The sequence below is a fragment of the Cyprinodon tularosa genome, unplaced genomic scaffold, assembly GCF_016077235.1.
Source record: "Cyprinodon tularosa strain WSP-4 unplaced genomic scaffold, ASM1607723v1 ctg1341, whole genome shotgun sequence".
In the NCBI taxonomy this organism is placed as follows: Eukaryota; Metazoa; Chordata; class Actinopteri; order Cyprinodontiformes; family Cyprinodontidae; genus Cyprinodon; species Cyprinodon tularosa.
The window spans coordinates 74,641-94,564 of NW_024038160.1; the positions used below are offsets into that span (position 1 = coordinate 74,641).

General features: G+C 56.4%; 1 protein-coding gene across 1 annotated transcript; it reads right to left on the bottom strand.

Moving 5' to 3' along the window:
- Positions 1-484: 484 nt before the first annotated feature.
- mad2l1 (MAD2 mitotic arrest deficient-like 1 (yeast)) lies at positions 485-18,870 on the bottom strand. Its single transcript, XM_038277775.1, has 5 exons — positions 18,711-18,870; positions 17,580-17,726; positions 17,391-17,511; positions 872-975; positions 485-797 (listed from the first exon to the last, which is right to left on the bottom strand). The coding sequence occupies exons 1-5, from the start codon at positions 18,772-18,774 to the stop codon at positions 625-627; spliced, it is 609 nt and encodes a 202-aa protein (XP_038133703.1). The 5' UTR covers positions 18,775-18,870; the 3' UTR covers positions 485-624.
- Positions 18,871-19,924: the final 1,054 nt, after the last annotated feature.

Here is a 19,924-nt window from a genome sequence, read left to right on the forward strand (position 1 = left end):
CCCCTTTAAAGACCGTCCTAAACCACCTAGGGAGGGTCAGTGGAGCGCTCAGCACTTACATAGTCTGCATCACCGCAGGCGTAACGGCGGCCTAATAATGGCGGCCTGACGTTCCTCCAAATGTAAAATCTTCTTCTGACCGACAGGAAACCAGTTTATAAAAAAAGGTTAAATTAATTCCTAAATGGAAGGAACTCTTTGAAATAGTTTGATCTGAGCCTAAATGTTTGATCTTATGTTAACCTGAGCTACAGCCATGCACGGGGCATCACTGTGTTGCCGTAGCAACGCCTGCTTCCAGGCGTCTCCACAGCTGAGGGTTAGCGGTTAGCGAGCGACCACCGAGCCCAGGAACACGACCACGGAATAAAAACACTTTATTCTACTTCCTGTTTGTGGATCTGATTTCTTCCTTTAGGGACATGCAGCCGGTCCTGGTTGGACCCGCTTCTGCCCCCTGGTGTTAAAAAGCAGTAAAACATGATGCAAATAAAAACAACTTTTATTGGAAAACAGGTTTTAAAAGTTTTACACATGAAATGAAAACAGAAAAATATTTACACGAGAACAACTTCAGGACAGGAAAGCCCGGGGCCTCAGCCTCCGGACCGGGGCCCCGGGGCCTCAGACGGAGTCGGTTCTTTTATACGCCACCATGCTGTTGACCTTGTGGATGGAGGTGGTGAAGGAGCGCAGACGCACCTCCTCTGATTGGTCGATGATCTGAGGACCGGACTCCTCCCACTTCTCTGGAACCACCAGGTCCTTGTCTGTGTAGACCAGGAGATCAAATGCACCTGCAGGGGAGGGGTCAGAGGTCAGAAAGGAGGCGGTTCCTCCTGAGAGGAAGGGCAGAGGAAGAGGAACTGACATGGCGTCTCCAGCAGCGGCAGGAAGGTGATGGTGGCCGTGATCTGTCTGATGACGGAGCGGATCTCGTTCTGAATCATCTTGATGGACGCCTCCCTGGGAGCACTGGGAGACATCAAACACAGCATTAAGCCCCGCCCACACGCCGCCTCTGGTTCTGAACTCAGTTCATCCTTTCATCTAAATATTCACATTTTCACTCTGAGCCGACGGAGGAGCAGCCGCCAGCAGACGGACTGGATGCTCGGCGCTTCGTTAGCGTTAGCCACCAGGCGTTAGCTCGGCTAAAAGGCCGGCTGGTTTCATTGGCTTTAACAGGAAATGGGCTGAGAGGAGGGAGGACATGAGGTCAAAGGTCACCAGGCGGGGCACCTCTTTCAGGGCTCCTTTCCTCGCTCAGTTATCGGCTCGTTCACTTCCATGTAAATCGATTAAATCGCGGTTTCACCGCTGCTTCAGGGAAAGAAGCGATTATTTCCTACAACTGAAGGTTGTTGCTGAATAAAAACATAAAAAATGAAAAGAAAGGCGCTGCAGGAAGGACGCCATGATGAACCAACCGCTTCCTACTGGATTCCTCCCAGCTGGTTATCAGCTCTATAACTCATCTATGAACACGCATCTATAAAGGGGCGGGTTCAAGCTAGCAGATCAATCAGGAGGCAGAGCGCAGGGTTTGTACTGAGGAGGAACAACTCATCTAGGAATAAGGTCTACATTGAACCTCAGCAGGAAAGAGACACCATATATGGTCAAAGGATTGCTGAGTGCGTTTAAGAGCGAGTTACCGGTCAGACTCATTGAACGCAGCCTGCATGCGGATCGCTGCAAATTAACGCCGAGTGAGACAATTACCCTGCTAAAGCTAACGGGGAATTAAACTTTAGGTTTAGGTTTTAGCTCGCTAACCGTTCCGCTAACAGAGCCGTGACCGCTGCTAACCGTTCCGCTAACAGAGCCGTGACCGCTGCTAACCGTTCCGCTAACAGAGCCACTGACCGCTGCTAACCGTTCCGCTAACAGAGCCCTGACCGCTGCTAACCGCGCAGCTAACAGAGCCCTGACCGCTGCTAACCGTTCCGCTAACAGAGCCGTGACCGCTGCTAACCGTTCCGCTAACAGAGCCGTGACCGCTGCTAACCGTTCCGCTAACAGAGCCACTGACCGCTGCTAACCGTTCCGCTAACAGAGCCCTGACCGCTGCTAACCGCGCAGCTAACAGAGCCCTGACCGCTGCTAACCGTTCCGCTAACAGAGCCGTGACCGCTGCTAACCGTTCCGCTAACAGAGCCGTGACCGCTGCTAACCGTTCCGCTAACAGAGCCACTGACCGCTGCTAACCGCGCAGCTAACAGAGCCCTGACCGCTGCTAACCGTTCCGCTAACAGAGCCCTGACCGCTGCTAACCGCGCAGCTAACAGAGCCACTGACCGCTGCTAACCGCGCAGCTAACAGAGCCACTGACCGCTGCTAACCGCGCAGCTAACAGAGCCCTGACCGCTGCTAACCGTGCAGCTAAAAGAGCCCTGACCGCTGCTAACCGCGCAGCTAACAGAGCCACTGACCGCTGCTAACCGCGCAGCTGACAGAGCCACTGACCTCTGCTAACCGTTCCGCTAACAGAGCCGCTAACCGTTCCGCTAACAGAGCCGCTGACCGCCGCTAACCGTTCCGCTAACAGAGCCGCTGACCGCCGCTAACCGCGCAGCTAACAGAGCCGCTGACCGCCGCTAACCGCGCAGCTAACAGAGCCGCTGACCGCTGCTAACCGCGCAGCAATCAGAGCAACTGACCGCTGCTAACCGTGCAACTAACAGAGCTGCTAACCGTACAGCTAACAGAGCTGCTAACAGAGCCGCTGACCTCCGCTGCTAACCGTCCAGCTAACTGTGCAGCTAACAGAGCTACTGACCGCCGCTAACCGTGCAGCTAACAGAGCAGCTGCTAACCGTGCAGCTAACAGAGCTGCTGACCGCTACTAACCGTGCAGCTAACAGAGCAGCCGCTAACCGTGCAGCTAACAGAGCTGCTAACAGAGCCCCTGCTAACCGTTCCGCTAACAGAGCCGCTGACCGCTGCTAACCGTTCCGCTAACAGAGCCGCTGACCGCCGCTAACAGAGCTGCTAACCGTACAGCTAACAGAGCTGCTGACCTCCGCTGCTAACCGTCCAGCTAACTGTGCAGCTAACAGAGCTGCTGACCGCTACTAACCGTGCAGCTAACAGAGCAGCCGCTAACCGTGCAGCTAACAGAGCTGCTAACAGAGCCCCTGCTAACCGTTCCGCTAACAGAACCGCTGACCGCTGCTAACCGTTCCGCTAACAGAGCTGCTAATCGTGCAGCTAACAGAGCTGCTAACCGTACAGCTAACAGAGCTGCTAACAGAGCCGCTGACCTCCGCTGCTAACCGTCCAGCTAACTGTGCAGCTAACAGAGCTACTGACCGCCGCTAACCGTGCAGCTAACAGAGCAGCCGCTAACCGTGCAGCTAACAGAGCTGCTGACCGCTACTAACCGCGCAGCTAACAGAGCAGCCGCTAACCGTGCAGCTAACAGAGCCACTGACCGCTGCTAACCGCGCAGCTAACAGAGCCACTGACCGCTGCTAACCGCGCAGCTAACAGAGCCGCTAATCGTGCAGCTAACAGAGCCGCTGACCTCCGCTAACCGCGCAGCTATCAGAGCAACTGACCGCTGCTAACCATGCAGCTAACAGAGCTGCTGACCGCTACTAACCGTGCAGCTAACAGAGCAGCCGCTAACCGTGCAGCTAACAGAGCTGCTAACAGAGCTGCTGACCTCCGCTGCTAACCGTCCAGCTAACAGAGCCACTGACCGCTGCTAACCGCGCAGCTAACAGAGCCACTGACCGCTGCTAACCGCGCAGCTAACAGAGCCACTGACCGCTGCTAACCGCGCAGCTAACAGAGCCGCTAATCGTGCAGCTAACAGAGCCGCTGACCTCCGCTAACCGCGCAGCTATCAGAGCAACTGACCGCTGCTAACCATGCAGCTAACAGAGCTGCTAACCGTACAGCTAAAAGAGCTGCTAACAGAGCCGCTGACCTCCGCTGCTAACCGTCCAGCTAACTGTGCAGCTAACAGAGCTACTGACCGCCGCTAACCGTGCAGCTAACAGAGCAGCTGACCGCTACTAACCGTGCAGCTAACAGAGCAGCCGCTAACCGTGCAGCTAACAGAGCTGCTAACAGAGCCCCTGCTAACCGTTCCGCTAACAGAGCCGCTGACCGCTGCTAACCGTTCCGCTAACAGAGCCGCTAATCGTGCAGCTAACAGAGCCGCTGACCGCTGCTAACCGTTCCGCTAACAGAGCCGCTGACCGCTGCTAACCGTTCCGCTAACAGAGCCGCTAATCGTGCAGCTAACAGAGCCGCTGACCGCTGCTAACCGTCCAGCTAACTGTGCAGCTAACAGAGCTACTGACCGCCGCTAACCGTGCAGCTAACAGAGCTGCTGACCGCTACTAACCGTGCAGCTAACAGAGCAGCCGCTAACCGTGCAGCTAACAGAGCCGCTAATCGTGCAGCTAACAGAGCCGCTGACCGCTGCTAACCGTCCAGCTAACTGTGCAGCTAACAGAGCTACTGACCGCCGCTAACCGTGCAGCTAACAGAGCTGCTGACCGCTACTAACCGTGCAGCTAACAGAGCAGCCGCTAACCGTGCAGCTAACAGAGCTGCTAACAGAGCCCCTGCTAACCGTTCCGCTAACAGAGCCGCTGACCGCTGCTAACCGTTCCGCTAACAGAGCCGCTGACCACCGCTAACCGTGCAGCTAACAGAGCTGCTAACTGTACAGCTAACAGAGCTGCTAACAGAGCTGCTGACCTCCGCTGCTAACCGTCCAGCTAACTGTGCAGCTAACAGAGCTACTGACCGCCGCTAACCGTGCAGCTAACAGAGCAGCCGCTAACCGTGCAGCTAACAGAGCTGCTGACCGCTACTAACCGTGCAGCTAACAGAGCAGCCGCTAACCGTGCAGCTAACAGAGCCCCTGCTAACCGTTCCGCTAACAGAGCCGCTGACCGCTGCTAACCGTTCCGCTAACAGAGCCGCTAATCGTGCAGCTAACAGAGCCCCTGCTAACCGTTCCGCTAACAGAGCCGCTGACCGCTGCTAACCGTTCCGCTAACAGAGCCGCTAATCGTGCAGCTAACAGAGCCGCTAATCGTGCAGCTAACAGAGCCGCTGACCTCCACTAACCGCGCAGCTAACAGAGCCGCTAACCGCGCAGCTAACAGAGCCGCTGACCGCCGCTAACCGCGCAGCTAACAGAGCTGCTGACCGCTACTAACCGTGCAGCTAACAGAGCAGCCACTAACCGTGCAGCTAACAGAGCTGCTAACAGAGCCCCTGCTAACCGTTCCGCTAACAGAGCCGCTGACCGCTGCTAACCGTTCCGCTAACAGAGCCGCTAATCGTGCAGCTAACAGAGCCGCTGACCGCTGCTAACCGTTCCGCTAACAGAGCCGCTAATCGTGCAGCTAACAGAGCCGCTGACCTCCACTAACCGCGCAGCTAACAGAGCCGCTGACCGCTGCTAACCGCGCAGCTATCAGAGCAACTGACCGCTGCTAACCGTGCAGCTAACAGAGCTGCTAACCGTACAGCTAACAGAGCTGCTAACAGAGCCGCTGACCTCCGCTGCTAACCGTCCAGCTAACTGTGCAGCTAACAGAGCTACTGACCGCCGCTAACCGTGCAGCTAACAGAGCAGCCGCTAACCGTGCAGCTAACAGAGCTGCTGACCGCTACTAGCCGTGCAGCTAACAGAGCAGCCGCTAACCGTGCAGCTAACAGAGCTGCTAACCGTACAGCTAACAGAGCTGCTAACCGTACAGCTAACAGAGCTGCTAACAGAGCTGCTGACCTCCGCTGCTAACCGTCCAGCTAACTGTACAGCTAACAGAGCTACTGACCGCTGCTAACCGTTCCGCTGACAGAGCCACTGACCGCTGCTAACCGCGCAGCTAACAGAGCCACTGACCGCTGCTAACCGCACAGCTAACAGAGCCCTGACCGCTGCTAACCGCGCAGCTAACAGAGCCCTGACCGCCGCTAACCGTGCAGCTAACAGAGCTGCTAACAGAGCCCCTGCTAACCGTTCCGCTAACAGAGCCGCTGACCGCTGCTAACCGTTCCGCTAACAGAGCCGCTGACCGCCGCTAAACCGTGCAGCTAACAGAGCTGCTAACCGTACAGCTAACAGAGCTGCTAACAGAGCTGCTGACCTCCGCTGCTAACCGTCCAGCTAACTGTGCAGCTAACAGAGCTGCTGACCGCTGCTAACCGTCCAGCTAACCGTGCAGCTAACAGAGCCCCTGCTAACCGTTCCGCTAACAGAGCCGCTGACCGCTGCTAACCGTTCCGCTAACAGAGCCGCTAATCGTGCAGCTAACAGAGCCCCTGCTAACCGTTCCGCTAACAGAGCCGCTAACCGTGCTGCTAACAGAGCCCCTGCTAACCGTTCCGCTAACAGAGCCGCTGACCGCTGCTAACCGTTCCGCTAACAGAGCCGCTAATCGTGCAGCTAACAGAGCCCCTGCTAACCGTTCCGCTAACAGAGCCGCTAATCGTGCAGCTAACAGAGCCGCTAATCGTGCAGCTAACAGAGCCGCTGACCTCCACTAACCGCGCAGCTAACAGAGCCGCTAACCGCGCAGCTAACAGAGCCGCTGACCGCCGCTAACCGCGCAGCTAACAGAGCTGCTGACCGCTACTAACCGTGCAGCTAACAGAGCAGCCACTAACCGTGCAGCTAACAGAGCTGCTAACAGAGCCCCTGCTAACCGTTCCGCTAACAGAGCCGCTGACCGCTGCTAACCGTTCCACTAACAGAGCCGCTAATCGTGCAGCTAACAGAGCCGCTGACCGCTGCTAACCGTTCCGCTAACAGAGCCGCTAATCGTGCAGCTAACAGAGCCGCTGACCTCCACTAACCGCGCAGCTAACAGAGCCGCTGACCGCTGCTAACCGCGCAGCTATCAGAGCAACTGACCGCTGCTAACCGTGCAGCTAACAGAGCTGCTAACCGTACAGCTAACAGAGCTGCTAACAGAGCCGCTGACCTCCGCTGCTAACCGTCCAGCTAACTGTGCAGCTAACAGAGCTACTGACCGCCGCTAACCGTGCAGCTAACAGAGCAGCCGCTAACCGTGCAGCTAACAGAGCTGCTGACCGCTACTAACCGTGCAGCTAACAGAGCAGTCGCTAACCGTGCAGCTAACAGAGCTGCTAACCGTACAGCTAACAGAGCTGCTAACCGTACAGCTAACAGAGCTGCTAACCGTACAGCTAACAGAGCTGCTAACAGAGCTGCTGACCTCCGCTGCTAACCGTCCAGCTAACTGTACAGCTAACAGAGCTACTGACCGCTGCTAACCGTTCCGCTGACAGAGCCACTGACCGCTGCTAACCGCGCAGCTAACAGAGCCACTGACCGCTGCTAACCGCACAGCTAACAGAGCCCTGACCGCTGCTAACCGCGCAGCTAACAGAGCCCTGACCGCCGCTAACCGTGCAGCTAACAGAGCTGCTAACAGAGCCCCTGCTAACCGTTCCGCTAACAGAGCCGCTGACCGCTGCTAACCGTTCCGCTAACAGAGCCGCTGACCGCCGCTAACCGTGCAGCTAACAGAGCTGCTAACCGTACAGCTAACAGAGCTGCTAACAGAGCTGCTGACCTCCGCTGCTAACCGTCCAGCTAACTGTGCAGCTAACAGAGCTGCTGACCGCTGCTAACCGTCCAGCTAACCGTGCAGCTAACAGAGCCCCTGCTAACCGTTCCGCTAACAGAGCCGCTGACCGCTGCTAACCGTTCCGCTAATCGTGCAGCTAACAGAGCCCCTGCTAACCGTTCCGCTAACAGAGCCGCTAACCGTGCTGCTAACAGAGCCCCTGCTAACCGTTCCGCTAACAGAGCCGCTGACCGCTGCTAACCGTTCCGCTAACAGAGCCGCTAATCGTGCAGCTAACAGAGCCGCTAATCGTGCAGCTAACAGAGCCGCTGACCTCCACTAACCGCGCAGCTAACAGAGCCGCTAACCGCGCAGCTAACAGAGCCGCTGACCGCCGCTAACCGCGCAGCTAACAGAGCCGCTGACCGCTACTAACCGTGCAGCTAACAGAGCAGCCACTAACTGTGCAGCTAACAGAGCTGCTAACAGAGCTGCTAACAGAGCCCCTGCTAACCGTTCAGCTAACAGAGCCGCTGACCGCTGCTAACCGTTCCGCTAACAGAGCCGCTGACCGCTGCTAACCGTTCCGCTAACAGAGCCGCTAATCGTGCAGCTAACAGAGCCCCTGCTAACCGTTCCGCTAACAGAGCCGCTGACCGCTGCTAACCGTTCCGCTAACAGAGCCGCTAATCGTGCAGCTAACAGAGCCGCTAATCGTGCAGCTAACAGAGCCGCTGACCGCGCAGCTAACAGAGCCGCTGACCGCCGCTAACCGCGCAGCTAACAGAGCTGCTGACCGCTACTAACCGTGCAGCTAACAGAGCAGCCACTAACCGTGCAGCTAACAGAGCCGCTAACCGCGCAGCTAACAGAGCCGCTGACCGCCGCTAACCGCGCAGCTAACAGAGCTGCTGACCGCTACTAACCGTGCAGCTAACAGAGCAGCCACTAACCGTGCAGCTAACAGAGCTGCTAACAGAGCCCCTGCTAACCGTTCCGCTAACAGAGCCGCTGACCGCTGCTAACCGTTCCGCTAACAGAGCCGCTAATCGTGCAGCTAACAGAGCCGCTGACCGCTGCTAACCGTTCCGCTAACAGAGCCGCTAATCGTGCAGCTAACAGAGCCGCTGACCTCCACTAACCGCGCAGCTAACAGAGCCGCTGACCGCTGCTAACCGCGCAGCTATCAGAGCAACTGACCGCTGCTAACCGTGCAGCTAACAGAGCTGCTAACCGTACAGCTAACAGAGCTGCTAACAGAGCCGCTGACCTCCGCTGCTAACCGTCCAGCTAACTGTGCAGCTAACAGAGCTACTGACCGCCGCTAACCGTGCAGCTAACAGAGCAGCCGCTAACCGTGCAGCTAACAGAGCTGCTGACCGCTACTAACCGTGCAGCTAACAGAGCAGCCGCTAACTGTGCAGCTAACAGAGCTGCTAACCGTACAGCTAACAGAGCTGCTAACCGTACAGCTAACAGAGCTGCTAACCGTACAGCTAACAGAGCTGCTAACAGAGCTGCTGACCTCCGCTGCTAACCGTCCAGCTAACTGTACAGCTAACAGAGCTACTGACCGCTGCTAACCGTTCCGCTGACAGAGCCACTGACCGCTGCTAACCGCGCAGCTAACAGAGCCACTGACCGCTGCTAACCGCACAGCTAACAGAGCCCTGACCGCTGCTAACCGCGCAGCTAACAGAGCCCTGACCGCCGCTAACCGTGCAGCTAACAGAGCTGCTAACAGAGCCCCTGCTAACCGTTCCGCTAACAGAGCCGCTGACCGCTGCTAACCGTTCCGCTAACAGAGCCGCTGACCGCCGCTAACCGTGCAGCTAACAGAGCTGCTAACCGTACAGCTAACAGAGCTGCTAACAGAGCTGCTGACCTCCGCTGCTAACCGTCCAGCTAACTGTGCAGCTAACAGAGCTGCTGACCGCTGCTAACCGTCCAGCTAACCGTGCAGCTAACAGAGCCCCTGCTAACCGTTCCGCTAACAGAGCCGCTGACCGCTGCTAACCGTTCCGCTAACAGAGCCGCTAATCGTGCAGCTAACAGAGCCCCTGCTAACCGTTCCGCTAACAGAGCCGCTAACCGTGCTGCTAACAGAGCCCCTGCTAACCGTTCCGCTAACAGAGCCGCTGACCGCTGCTAACCGTTCCGCTAACAGAGCCCCTGCTAACCGTTCCGCTAACAGAGCCGCTAATCGTGCAGCTAACAGAGCCGCTAATCGTGCAGCTAACAGAGCCGCTGACCCTCCACTAACCGCGCAGCTAACAGAGCCGCTAACCGCGCAGCTAACAGAGCCGCTGACCGCCGCTAACCGCGCAGCTAACAGAGCTGCTGACCGCTACTAACCGTGCAGCTAACAGAGCAGCCACTAACCGTGCAGCTAACAGAGCTGCTAACAGAGCCCCTGCTAACCGTTCCGCTAACAGAGCCGCTGACCGCTGCTAACCGTTCCACTAACAGAGCCGCTAATCGTGCAGCTAACAGAGCCGCTGACCGCTGCTAACCGTTCCGCTAACAGAGCCGCTAATCGTGCAGCTAACAGAGCCGCTGACCTCCACTAACCGCGCAGCTAACAGAGCCGCTGACCGCTGCTAACCGTGCAGCTAACAGAGCTGCTAACCGTACAGCTAACAGAGCTGCTAACAGAGCCGCTGACCTCCGCTGCTAACCGTCCAGCTAACTGTGCAGCTAACAGAGCTACTGACCGCCGCTAACCGTGCAGCTAACAGAGCAGCCGCTAACCGTGCAGCTAACAGAGCTGCTGACCGCTACTAACCGTTCCGCTAACAGAGCCGCTAATCGTGCAGCTAACAGAGCCGCTGACCGCTGCTAACCGTTCCGCTAACAGAGCCGCTAATCGTGCAGCTAACAGAGCCGCTGACCTCCACTAACCGCGCAGCTAACAGAGCCGCTGACCGCTGCTAACCGCGCAGCTATCAGAGCAACTGACCGCTGCTAACCGTGCAGCTAACAGAGCTGCTAACCGTACAGCTAACAGAGCTGCTAACAGAGCCGCTGACCTCCGCTGCTAACCGTCCAGCTAACTGTGCAGCTAACAGAGCTACTGACCGCCGCTAACCGTGCAGCTAACAGAGCAGCCGCTAACCGTGCAGCTAACAGAGCTGCTGACCGCTACTAACCGTGCAGCTAACAGAGCAGCCGCTAACCGTGCAGCTAACAGAGCTGCTAACCGTACAGCTAACAGAGCTGCTAACCGTACAGCTAACAGAGCTGCTAACCGTACAGCTAACAGAGCTGCTAACCGTACAGCTAACAGAGCTGCTAACAGAGCTGCTGACCTCCGCTGCTAACCGTCCAGCTAACTGTACAGCTAACAGAGCTACTGACCGCTGCTAACCGTTCCGCTGACAGAGCCACTGACCGCTGCTAACCGCGCAGCTAACAGAGCCACTGACCGCTGCTAACCGCACAGCTAACAGAGCCCTGACCGCTGCTAACCGCGCAGCTAACAGAGCCCTGACCGCCGCTAACCGTGCAGCTAACAGAGCTGCTAACAGAGCCCCTGCTAACCGTTCCGCTAACAGAGCCGCTGACCGCTGCTAACCGTTCCGCTAACAGAGCCGCTGACCGCCGCTAACCGTGCAGCTAACAGAGCTGCTAACCGTACAGCTAACAGAGCTGCTAACAGAGCTGCTGACCTCCGCTGCTAACCGTCCAGCTAACTGTGCAGCTAACAGAGCTGCTGACCGCTGCTAACCGTCCAGCTAACCGTGCAGCTAACAGAGCCCCTGCTAACCGTTCCGCTAACAGAGCCGCTGACCGCTGCTAACCGTTCCGCTAACAGAGCCGCTAATCGTGCAGCTAACAGAGCCCCTGCTAACCGTTCCGCTAACAGAGCCGCTAACCGTGCTGCTAACAGAGCCCCTGCTAACCGTTCCGCTAACAGAGCCGCTGACCGCTGCTAACCGTTCCGCTAACAGAGCCGCTAATCGTGCAGCTAACAGAGCCCCTGCTAACCGTTCCGCTAACAGAGCCGCTAATCGTGCAGCTAACAGAGCCGCTAATCGTGCAGCTAACAGAGCCGCTGACCTCCACTAACCGCGCAGCTAACAGAGCCGCTAACCGCGCAGCTAACAGAGCCGCTGACCGCCGCTAACCGCGCAGCTAACAGAGCTGCTGACCGCTACTAACCGTGCAGCTAACAGAGCAGCCACTAACCGTGCAGCTAACAGAGCTGCTAACAGAGCCCCTGCTAACCGTTCCGCTAACAGAGCCGCTGACCGCTGCTAACCGTTCCACTAACAGAGCCGCTAATCGTGCAGCTAACAGAGCCGCTGACCGCTGCTAACCGTTCCGCTAACAGAGCCGCTAATCGTGCAGCTAACAGAGCCGCTGACCTCCACTAACCGCGCAGCTAACAGAGCCGCTGACCGCTGCTAACCGCGCAGCTATCAGAGCAACTGACCGCTGCTAACCGTGCAGCTAACAGAGCTGCTAACCGTACAGCTAACAGAGCTGCTAACAGAGCCGCTGACCTCCGCTGCTAACCGTCCAGCTAACTGTGCAGCTAACAGAGCTACTGACCGCCGCTAACCGTGCAGCTAACAGAGCAGCCGCTAACCGTGCAGCTAACAGAGCTGCTGACCGCTACTAACCGTGCAGCTAACAGAGCAGTCGCTAACCGTGCAGCTAACAGAGCTGCTAACCGTACAGCTAACAGAGCTGCTAACCGTACAGCTAACAGAGCTGCTAACAGAGCTGCTGACCTCCGCTGCTAACCGTCCAGCTAACTGTACAGCTAACAGAGCTACTGACCGCTGCTAACCGTTCCGCTGACAGAGCCACTGACCGCTGCTAACCGCGCAGCTAACAGAGCCACTGACCGCTGCTAACCGCACAGCTAACAGAGCCCTGACCGCTGCTAACCGCGCAGCTAACAGAGCCCTGACCGCCGCTAACCGTGCAGCTAACAGAGCTGCTAACAGAGCCCCTGCTAACCGTTCCGCTAACAGAGCCGCTGACCGCTGCTAACCGTTCCGCTAACAGAGCCGCTGACCGCCGCTAACCGTGCAGCTAACAGAGCTGCTAACCGTACAGCTAACAGAGCTGCTAACAGAGCTGCTGACCTCCGCTGCTAACCGTCCAGCTAACTGTGCAGCTAACAGAGCTGCTGACCGCTGCTAACCGTCCAGCTAACCGTGCAGCTAACAGAGCCCCTGCTAACCGTTCCGCTAACAGAGCCGCTGACCGCTGCTAACCGTTCCGCTAACAGAGCCGCTAATCGTGCAGCTAACAGAGCCGCTAATCGTGCAGCTAACAGAGCCGCTGACCTCCACTAACCGCGCAGCTAACAGAGCCGCTAACCGCGCAGCTAACAGAGCCGCTGACCGCCGCTAACCGCGCAGCTAACAGAGCCGCTGACCGCTACTAACCGTGCAGCTAACAGAGCAGCCACTAACTGTGCAGCTAACAGAGCTGCTAACAGAGCTGCTAACAGAGCCCCTGCTAACCGTTCAGCTAACAGAGCCGCTGACCGCTGCTAACCGTTCCGCTAACAGAGCCGCTGACCGCTGCTAACCGTTCCGCTAACAGAGCCGCTAATCGTGCAGCTAACAGAGCCCCTGCTAACCGTTCCGCTAACAGAGCCGCTGACCGCTGCTAACCGTTCCGCTAACAGAGCCGCTAATCGTGCAGCTAACAGAGCCGCTAATCGTGCAGCTAACAGAGCCGCTGACCTCCACTAACCGCGCAGCTAACAGAGCCGCTAACCGCGCAGCTAACAGAGCCGCTGACCGCCGCTAACCGCGCAGCTAACAGAGCTGCTGACCGCTACTAACCGTGCAGCTAACAGAGCAGCCACTAACCGTGCAGCTAACAGAGCTGCTAACAGAGCCCCTGCTAACCGTTCCGCTAACAGAGCCGCTGACCGCTGCTAACCGTTCCACTAACAGAGCCGCTAATCGTGCAGCTAACAGAGCCGCTGACCGCTGCTAACCGTTCCGCTAACAGAGCCGCTAATCGTGCAGCTAACAGAGCCGCTGACCTCCACTAACCGCGCAGCTAACAGAGCCGCTGACCGCTGCTAACCGCGCAGCTATCAGAGCAACTGACCGCTGCTAACCGTGCAGCTAACAGAGCTGCTAACCGTACAGCTAACAGAGCTGCTAACAGAGCCGCTGACCTCCGCTGCTAACCGTCCAGCTAACTGTGCAGCTAACAGAGCTACTGACCGCCGCTAACCGTGCAGCTAACAGAGCAGCCGCTAACCGTGCAGCTAACAGAGCTGCTGACCGCTACTAACCGTGCAGCTAACAGAGCAGTCGCTAACCGTGCAGCTAACAGAGCTGCTAACCGTACAGCTAACAGAGCTGCTAACCGTACAGCTAACAGAGCTGCTAACCGTACAGCTAACAGAGCTGCTAACAGAGCTGCTGACCTCCGCTGCTAACCGTCCAGCTAACTGTACAGCTAACAGAGCTACTGACCGCTGCTAACCGTTCCGCTGACAGAGCCACTGACCGCTGCTAACCGCGCAGCTAACAGAGCCACTGACCGCTGCTAACCGCACAGCTAACAGAGCCCTGACCGCTGCTAACCGCGCAGCTAACAGAGCCCTGACCGCCGCTAACCGTGCAGCTAACAGAGCTGCTAACAGAGCCCCTGCTAACCGTTCCGCTAACAGAGCCGCTGACCGCTGCTAACCGTTCTGCTAACAGAGCCGCTGACCGCCGCCAACCGTGCAGCTAACAGAGCTGCTAACCGTACAGCTAACAGAGCTGCTAACAGAGCTGCTGACCTCCGCTGCTAACCGTCCAGCTAACTGTGCAGCTAACAGAGCTGCTGACCGCTGCTAACCGTCCAGCTAACCGTGCAGCTAACAGAGCCCCTGCTAACCGTTCCGCTAACAGAGCCGCTGACCGCTGCTAACCGTTCCGCTAATCGTGCAGCTAACAGAGCCCCTGCTAACCGTTCCGCTAACAGAGCCGCTAACCGTGCTGCTAACAGAGCCCCTGCTAACCGTTCCGCTAACAGAGCCGCTGACCGCTGCTAACCGTTCCGCTAACAGAGCCGCTAATCGTGCAGCTAACAGAGCCGCTAATCGTGCAGCTAACAGAGCCGCTGACCTCCACTAACCGCGCAGCTAACAGAGCCGCTAACCGCGCAGCTAACAGAGCCGCTGACCGCCGCTAACCGCGCAGCTAACAGAGCCGCTGACCGCTACTAACCGTGCAGCTAACAGAGCAGCCACTAACTGTGCAGCTAACAGAGCTGCTAACAGAGCTGCTAACAGAGCCCCTGCTAACCGTTCAGCTAACAGAGCCGCTGACCGCTGCTAACCGTTCCGCTAACAGAGCCGCTGACCGCTGCTAACCGTTCCGCTAACAGAGCCGCTAATCGTGCAGCTAACAGAGCCGCTGACCTCCACTAACCGCGCAGCTAACAGAGCCGCTGACCGCTGCTAACCGCGCAGCTATCAGAGCAACTGACCGCTGCTAACCGTGCAGCTAACAGAGCTGCTAACAGAGCCCCTGCTAACCGTTCCGCTAACAGAGCCGCTGACCGCCACTAACCGCGCAGCTATCAGAGCCGCTGACCGCTGCTAACCGTGCAGCTAACAGAGCTGCTAACCGTACAGCTAACAGAGCTGCTAACAGAGCCGCTGACCTCCGCTGCTAACCGTCCAGCTAACTGTGCAGCTAACAGAGCTACTGACCGCCGCTAACCGTGCAGCTAACAGAGCTGCTGACCGCTACTAACCGTGCAGCTAACAGAGCAGCCGCTAACCGTGCAGCTAACAGAGCTGCTAACAGAGCCCCTGCTAACCGTTCCGCTAACAGAGCCGCTGACCGCTGCTAACCGTTCCGCTAACAGAGCCGCTAATCGTGCAGCTAACAGAGCCGCTGACCGCCGCTAACCGCGCAGCTAACAGAGCAGCCGCTAACCGTGCAGCTAACAGAGCCGTGACCGCTGCTAACCGTTCCGCTAACAGAGCCACTGACCGCTGCTAACCGCGCAGCTAACAGAGCCCTGACCGCTGCTAACCGTGCAGCTAACAGAGCCCTGACCGCTGCTAACCGCGCAGCTAACAGAGCCACTGACCGCTGCTAACCGCGCAGCTAACAGAGCCACTGACCGCTGCTAACCGCGCAGCTAACAGAGCTGCTAACCGTACAGCTAACAGAGCTGCTAACAGAGCCGCTGACCTCCGCTGCTAACCGTCCAGCTAACTGTGCAGCTAACAGAGCTACTGACCGCCGCTAACCGTGCAGCTAACAGAGCTGCTGACCGCTACTAACCGTGCAGCTAACAGAGCAGCCGCTAACCGTGCAGCTAACAGAGCTGCTAACAGAGCCCCTGCTAACCGTTCCGCTAACAGAGCCGCTGACCGCTGCTAACCGTTCCGCTAACAGAGCCGCTAATCGTGCAGCTAACAGAGCCGCTGACCGCCGCTAACCGCGCAGCTAACAGAGCCACTGACCGCTGCTAACCGTGCAGCTAACACAGCTGCTAACCGTACAGCTAACAGAGCTGCTAACAGAGCCACTGACCGCTGCTAACCGTTCCGCTAACAGAGCCGCTAATCGTGCAGCTAACAGAGCCGCTGACCGCCGCTAACCGCGCAGCTAACAGAGCCACTGACCGCTGCTAACCGTGCAGCTAACACAGCTGCTAACCGTACAGCTAACAGAGCTGCTAACAGAGCCGCTGATCGCCGCTAACCGTGCAGCTAACAGAGCAGCCGCTAACCGTGCAGCTAACAGAGCCGCTGACCGCCACTAACCGCGCAGCTAACAGAGCAGCCGCTAACCGTGCAGCTAACAGAGCTGCTAACAGAGCCCCTGCTAACCGTTCCGCTAACAGAGCCGCTGACCGCTGCTAACCGTTCCGCTAACAGAGCCGCTAATCGTGCAGCTAACAGAGTCGCTGACCGCCACTAACCGCGCAGCTAACAGAGCCGCTGACCGCTGCTAACCGTGCAGCTAACAGACCCACTGACCGCTGCTAACCGTGCAGCTAACAGAGCCGCTGACCGCTGCTAACCGTGCAGCAAACAGAGCTGCTGACCACAGCTAACAGAGCTGCTAACCGTACAGCTAACATAGCTGCTAACAGAGCCGCTGACCTCCGCTGCTAACCATCCAGCTAACTGTGCAGCTAACAGAGCTACTGACCGCCGCTAACTGTGCAGCTAACAGAGCAGCCGCTAACCGTGCAGCCAACAGAGCTGCTAACAGAGCCGCTGCTAACCATGCAGCTAACAGAGCTGCTAACCATGCAGCTAACCACGCAGCTAACAGAGCCGCTGACCTCCGCTGCTAACCGTCCAGCTAACCGTTCCGCTAACAGAGCCGCTGACCGCTGCTAACCGTTCCGCTAACAGAGCCGCTAATCGTGCAGCTAACAGAGCCGCTGACCGCTGCTAACCATGCAGCTAAAAGGGCTGCTTACCGCCGCTAACAGAGCTGCTAACCGCGCAGCTAACAGCCTCTGCTAACCGTGCAGCTAACAGAGCCGCTGACCGCTCCTAACCGTGCAGCTAACAGAACCGCTGACCGCTGCTAACCGTGCAGCTAACAGAGCTGCTGACCACAGCTAACAGAGCTGCTAACCGTCCAGCTAACATAGCTGCTAACAGAGCCGCTGACCTCCGCTGCTAACCGTCCAGCTAACTGTGCAGCTAACAGAGCTACTGACCGCCGCTAACCGTGCAGCTAACAGAGCAGCCGCTAACCGTGCAGCTAACAGAGCTGCTAACAGAGCCGCTGCTAACCGTGCAGCTAACAGAGCTGCTAACAGAAGCTAACCGTGCAGCTAACAGAAGCTAACAGAGCTGCTAACAGAGCCGCTGACCTGCCATCTGCCGCCGACTTGTCGCACTCGATGTCGAACTGCCATCTCTCCAGAACCTCGTTGGTCTCCAGACAGGTGATGACCAGAACCAGCTTCTGCACGGTGCACTGGAACAGCCACTCTGGAACAGACAACCACAGCGTCAGCCACTAAGCCCCGCCCCCCGCGGCGGCTGGAGGACAGCGCTACCTTTGAGCTGAGAAACCACGTCGGCCAGGTAGTTCTGCAGCTTGGGGTCGGTGGTGACCTGGAGGATCATGTCGTAGTGCGTGGCTCTGGAGAAGGTCTCTGGAGGGTAGATGCCGCGCTGGTAGAGGATGCTGTTGATGCCGAACGCTGCGGAGAAACCAGACCTGGATCAGTCAGAGCAGCTTCACACGTCACCATGGTAACGGGATCCCAGAGGCGCTGGTTTTTATCGGCATTAAATTTCTCCTCTGTACTTTAAGGTGATAATTAGACATTAGAAGAAATAGAAACGGAACTTTATTGATCTGAAACTTCAGAAATATCTCTGCATCTAACCCCTCCCCCTGGGGGGCAGTGGGCTGCCATGGTGCGGCGCCCTGGGAGCAGTGAGGGGTTAAGGGTCTTGCTCAGGGACCCAGAGTGGCAGTCTGTGGGGATCGAACCACTAGGCCAGCACTCCCATTAAAAACATTAAAGAATTGATGTTTTCTGTTCCTGCAGCAGGGGGCGCTGTGCAGCTAGCAGCAGATCCTCACATTAAAGAAGAAGAAAAGACAATCATTAAAGTGACGGACTCATGAGAAGCTGAGGAGAAACATCTAGAAGCTCAGACTTAGAGCAACACAAAATAGAAATAATCTCAACATTGATTTTTAGAAAAATCTTCATCAGCCGCTAATAAACCATCACTAATCAGCATCATCATCACAGCCGCATGGCAGCATCATGCTGTGGGCCCGGTTCTCTGAACAGAACCAGTCGGTCCAACAGCACACTGGTCCCAGCAGGACGTCCAGACTGGTTCTACTGGTTCTGGTCCAACCTCCAGCCCAGGAGCGGCTGATCCACATGGACTTAGAAAACGTTCAGCTGCTCCAGTAGCGCTCGCCTTTCTCACCAGCGTAGCCCGGGCGGGCGGTGCTCCACATGGGCGCTGAAACATTTAAATTTCTGCCAAACATTTAAAACCATCGAAGCTCTGAGAGCGAGCAGCCTGGTTCCGCTGCTCCCCAGCGAACAGGCCCAGCTGCTTTAGCAGCATTAGCACCGTTAGCAGCTTTAGCACCGTTAGCATAGCGGGTCTGTGGAAGCTAACCGAGCTGCTAGCGCCGAACTAAAGCCGAACCTTACAGAAAAACTCGGCCACCAGCTCCGCGCTGCCTTTCAGAGTGATTCCCTTCAGGGTGCTGGTCATGGTTCCGATCGGTTCTGCTCTACTGGACCGAACCGCCGCTTCTCTCTGCGCTGGAAGCTCCGCTACCCGCCGAACAGTTTGAAAATGTCAGCTGCGCTCATGCGCATGCGCAAAGCCCCGCTCAGCCCAGCTTGTGTTTGCTAGTCCCTGACGCTAGAGGGCGGCGTTTCACCGGCTGAGAGAAGGAAAGCCGCTGGTTCCTAAACATCCATCTCCAGCAGTCAATGGTTCCACCCTGGACAAGTCGGTTCCTAAACAATGAGCTAATAATTATTAATACACATCTGTCCTTAATAAACTCAATATTAATGAAATTATCAGAGAATAAATATTAATGATATCAGAGAATAAATAACTCATTGATTTCTACAGGAAGCCTCAGCAGACTCCTTCCTCCCAGCAGAGGATCCTCCTGATGAGGGTTTATTGCTCCGCCTGTTTCTCAGCAGGAGGTAATGAATGTTTTTAATCTACAGGTGCTGGTCATAAAATTAGAATATCATGAAAAAGTAGATTGATTTCAGTAATTCCATTTAAAAAGTGAAACTTGTATATTATATTCATACATTACATACAAACTCATATATTTCAGATGTTTATTTTGTTTAATTTTGATGATTACAAATGACAACAAATGAAAATCTCAAATTCATCATATCAGAAAATTAGAATATTGTGAAAAGGTTCAAAATTGATGGCCCCTGGTGCCACACTCTAATCAGCTAATTAACTCAAACCACCTGCAAAAGCCTTTAAATGGTCTTTCAGTCTAGTTCTATAGGCTACACAATCATGGGGAAGACTGCTGACTTGACAGTTGTCCAAAAGACGACCATCGACACCTTGCACAAGGAGGGCAAGACACAAAAGGTCATCGCTAAAGAGGCTGGCTGTTCACAGAGCTCAGTGTCCAAGCACATTAATAGAGAGGCGAAGGGAAGGAAAAGATGTGGTCGAAAAAAGTGTACAAGCAAGAGAGATAACCGCACCCTGGAGAGGATTGTGAAACAAAACCCCTTCAAAAATGTGGGGGAGATTCACAAAGAGTGGACTGCAGCTGGAGTGAGTGCTTCAAGAACCACCACACACAGACGTATGAAAGACATGGGTTTCTGCTGTCGCATTCCTTGTGTCAAGCCACTCTTGAACC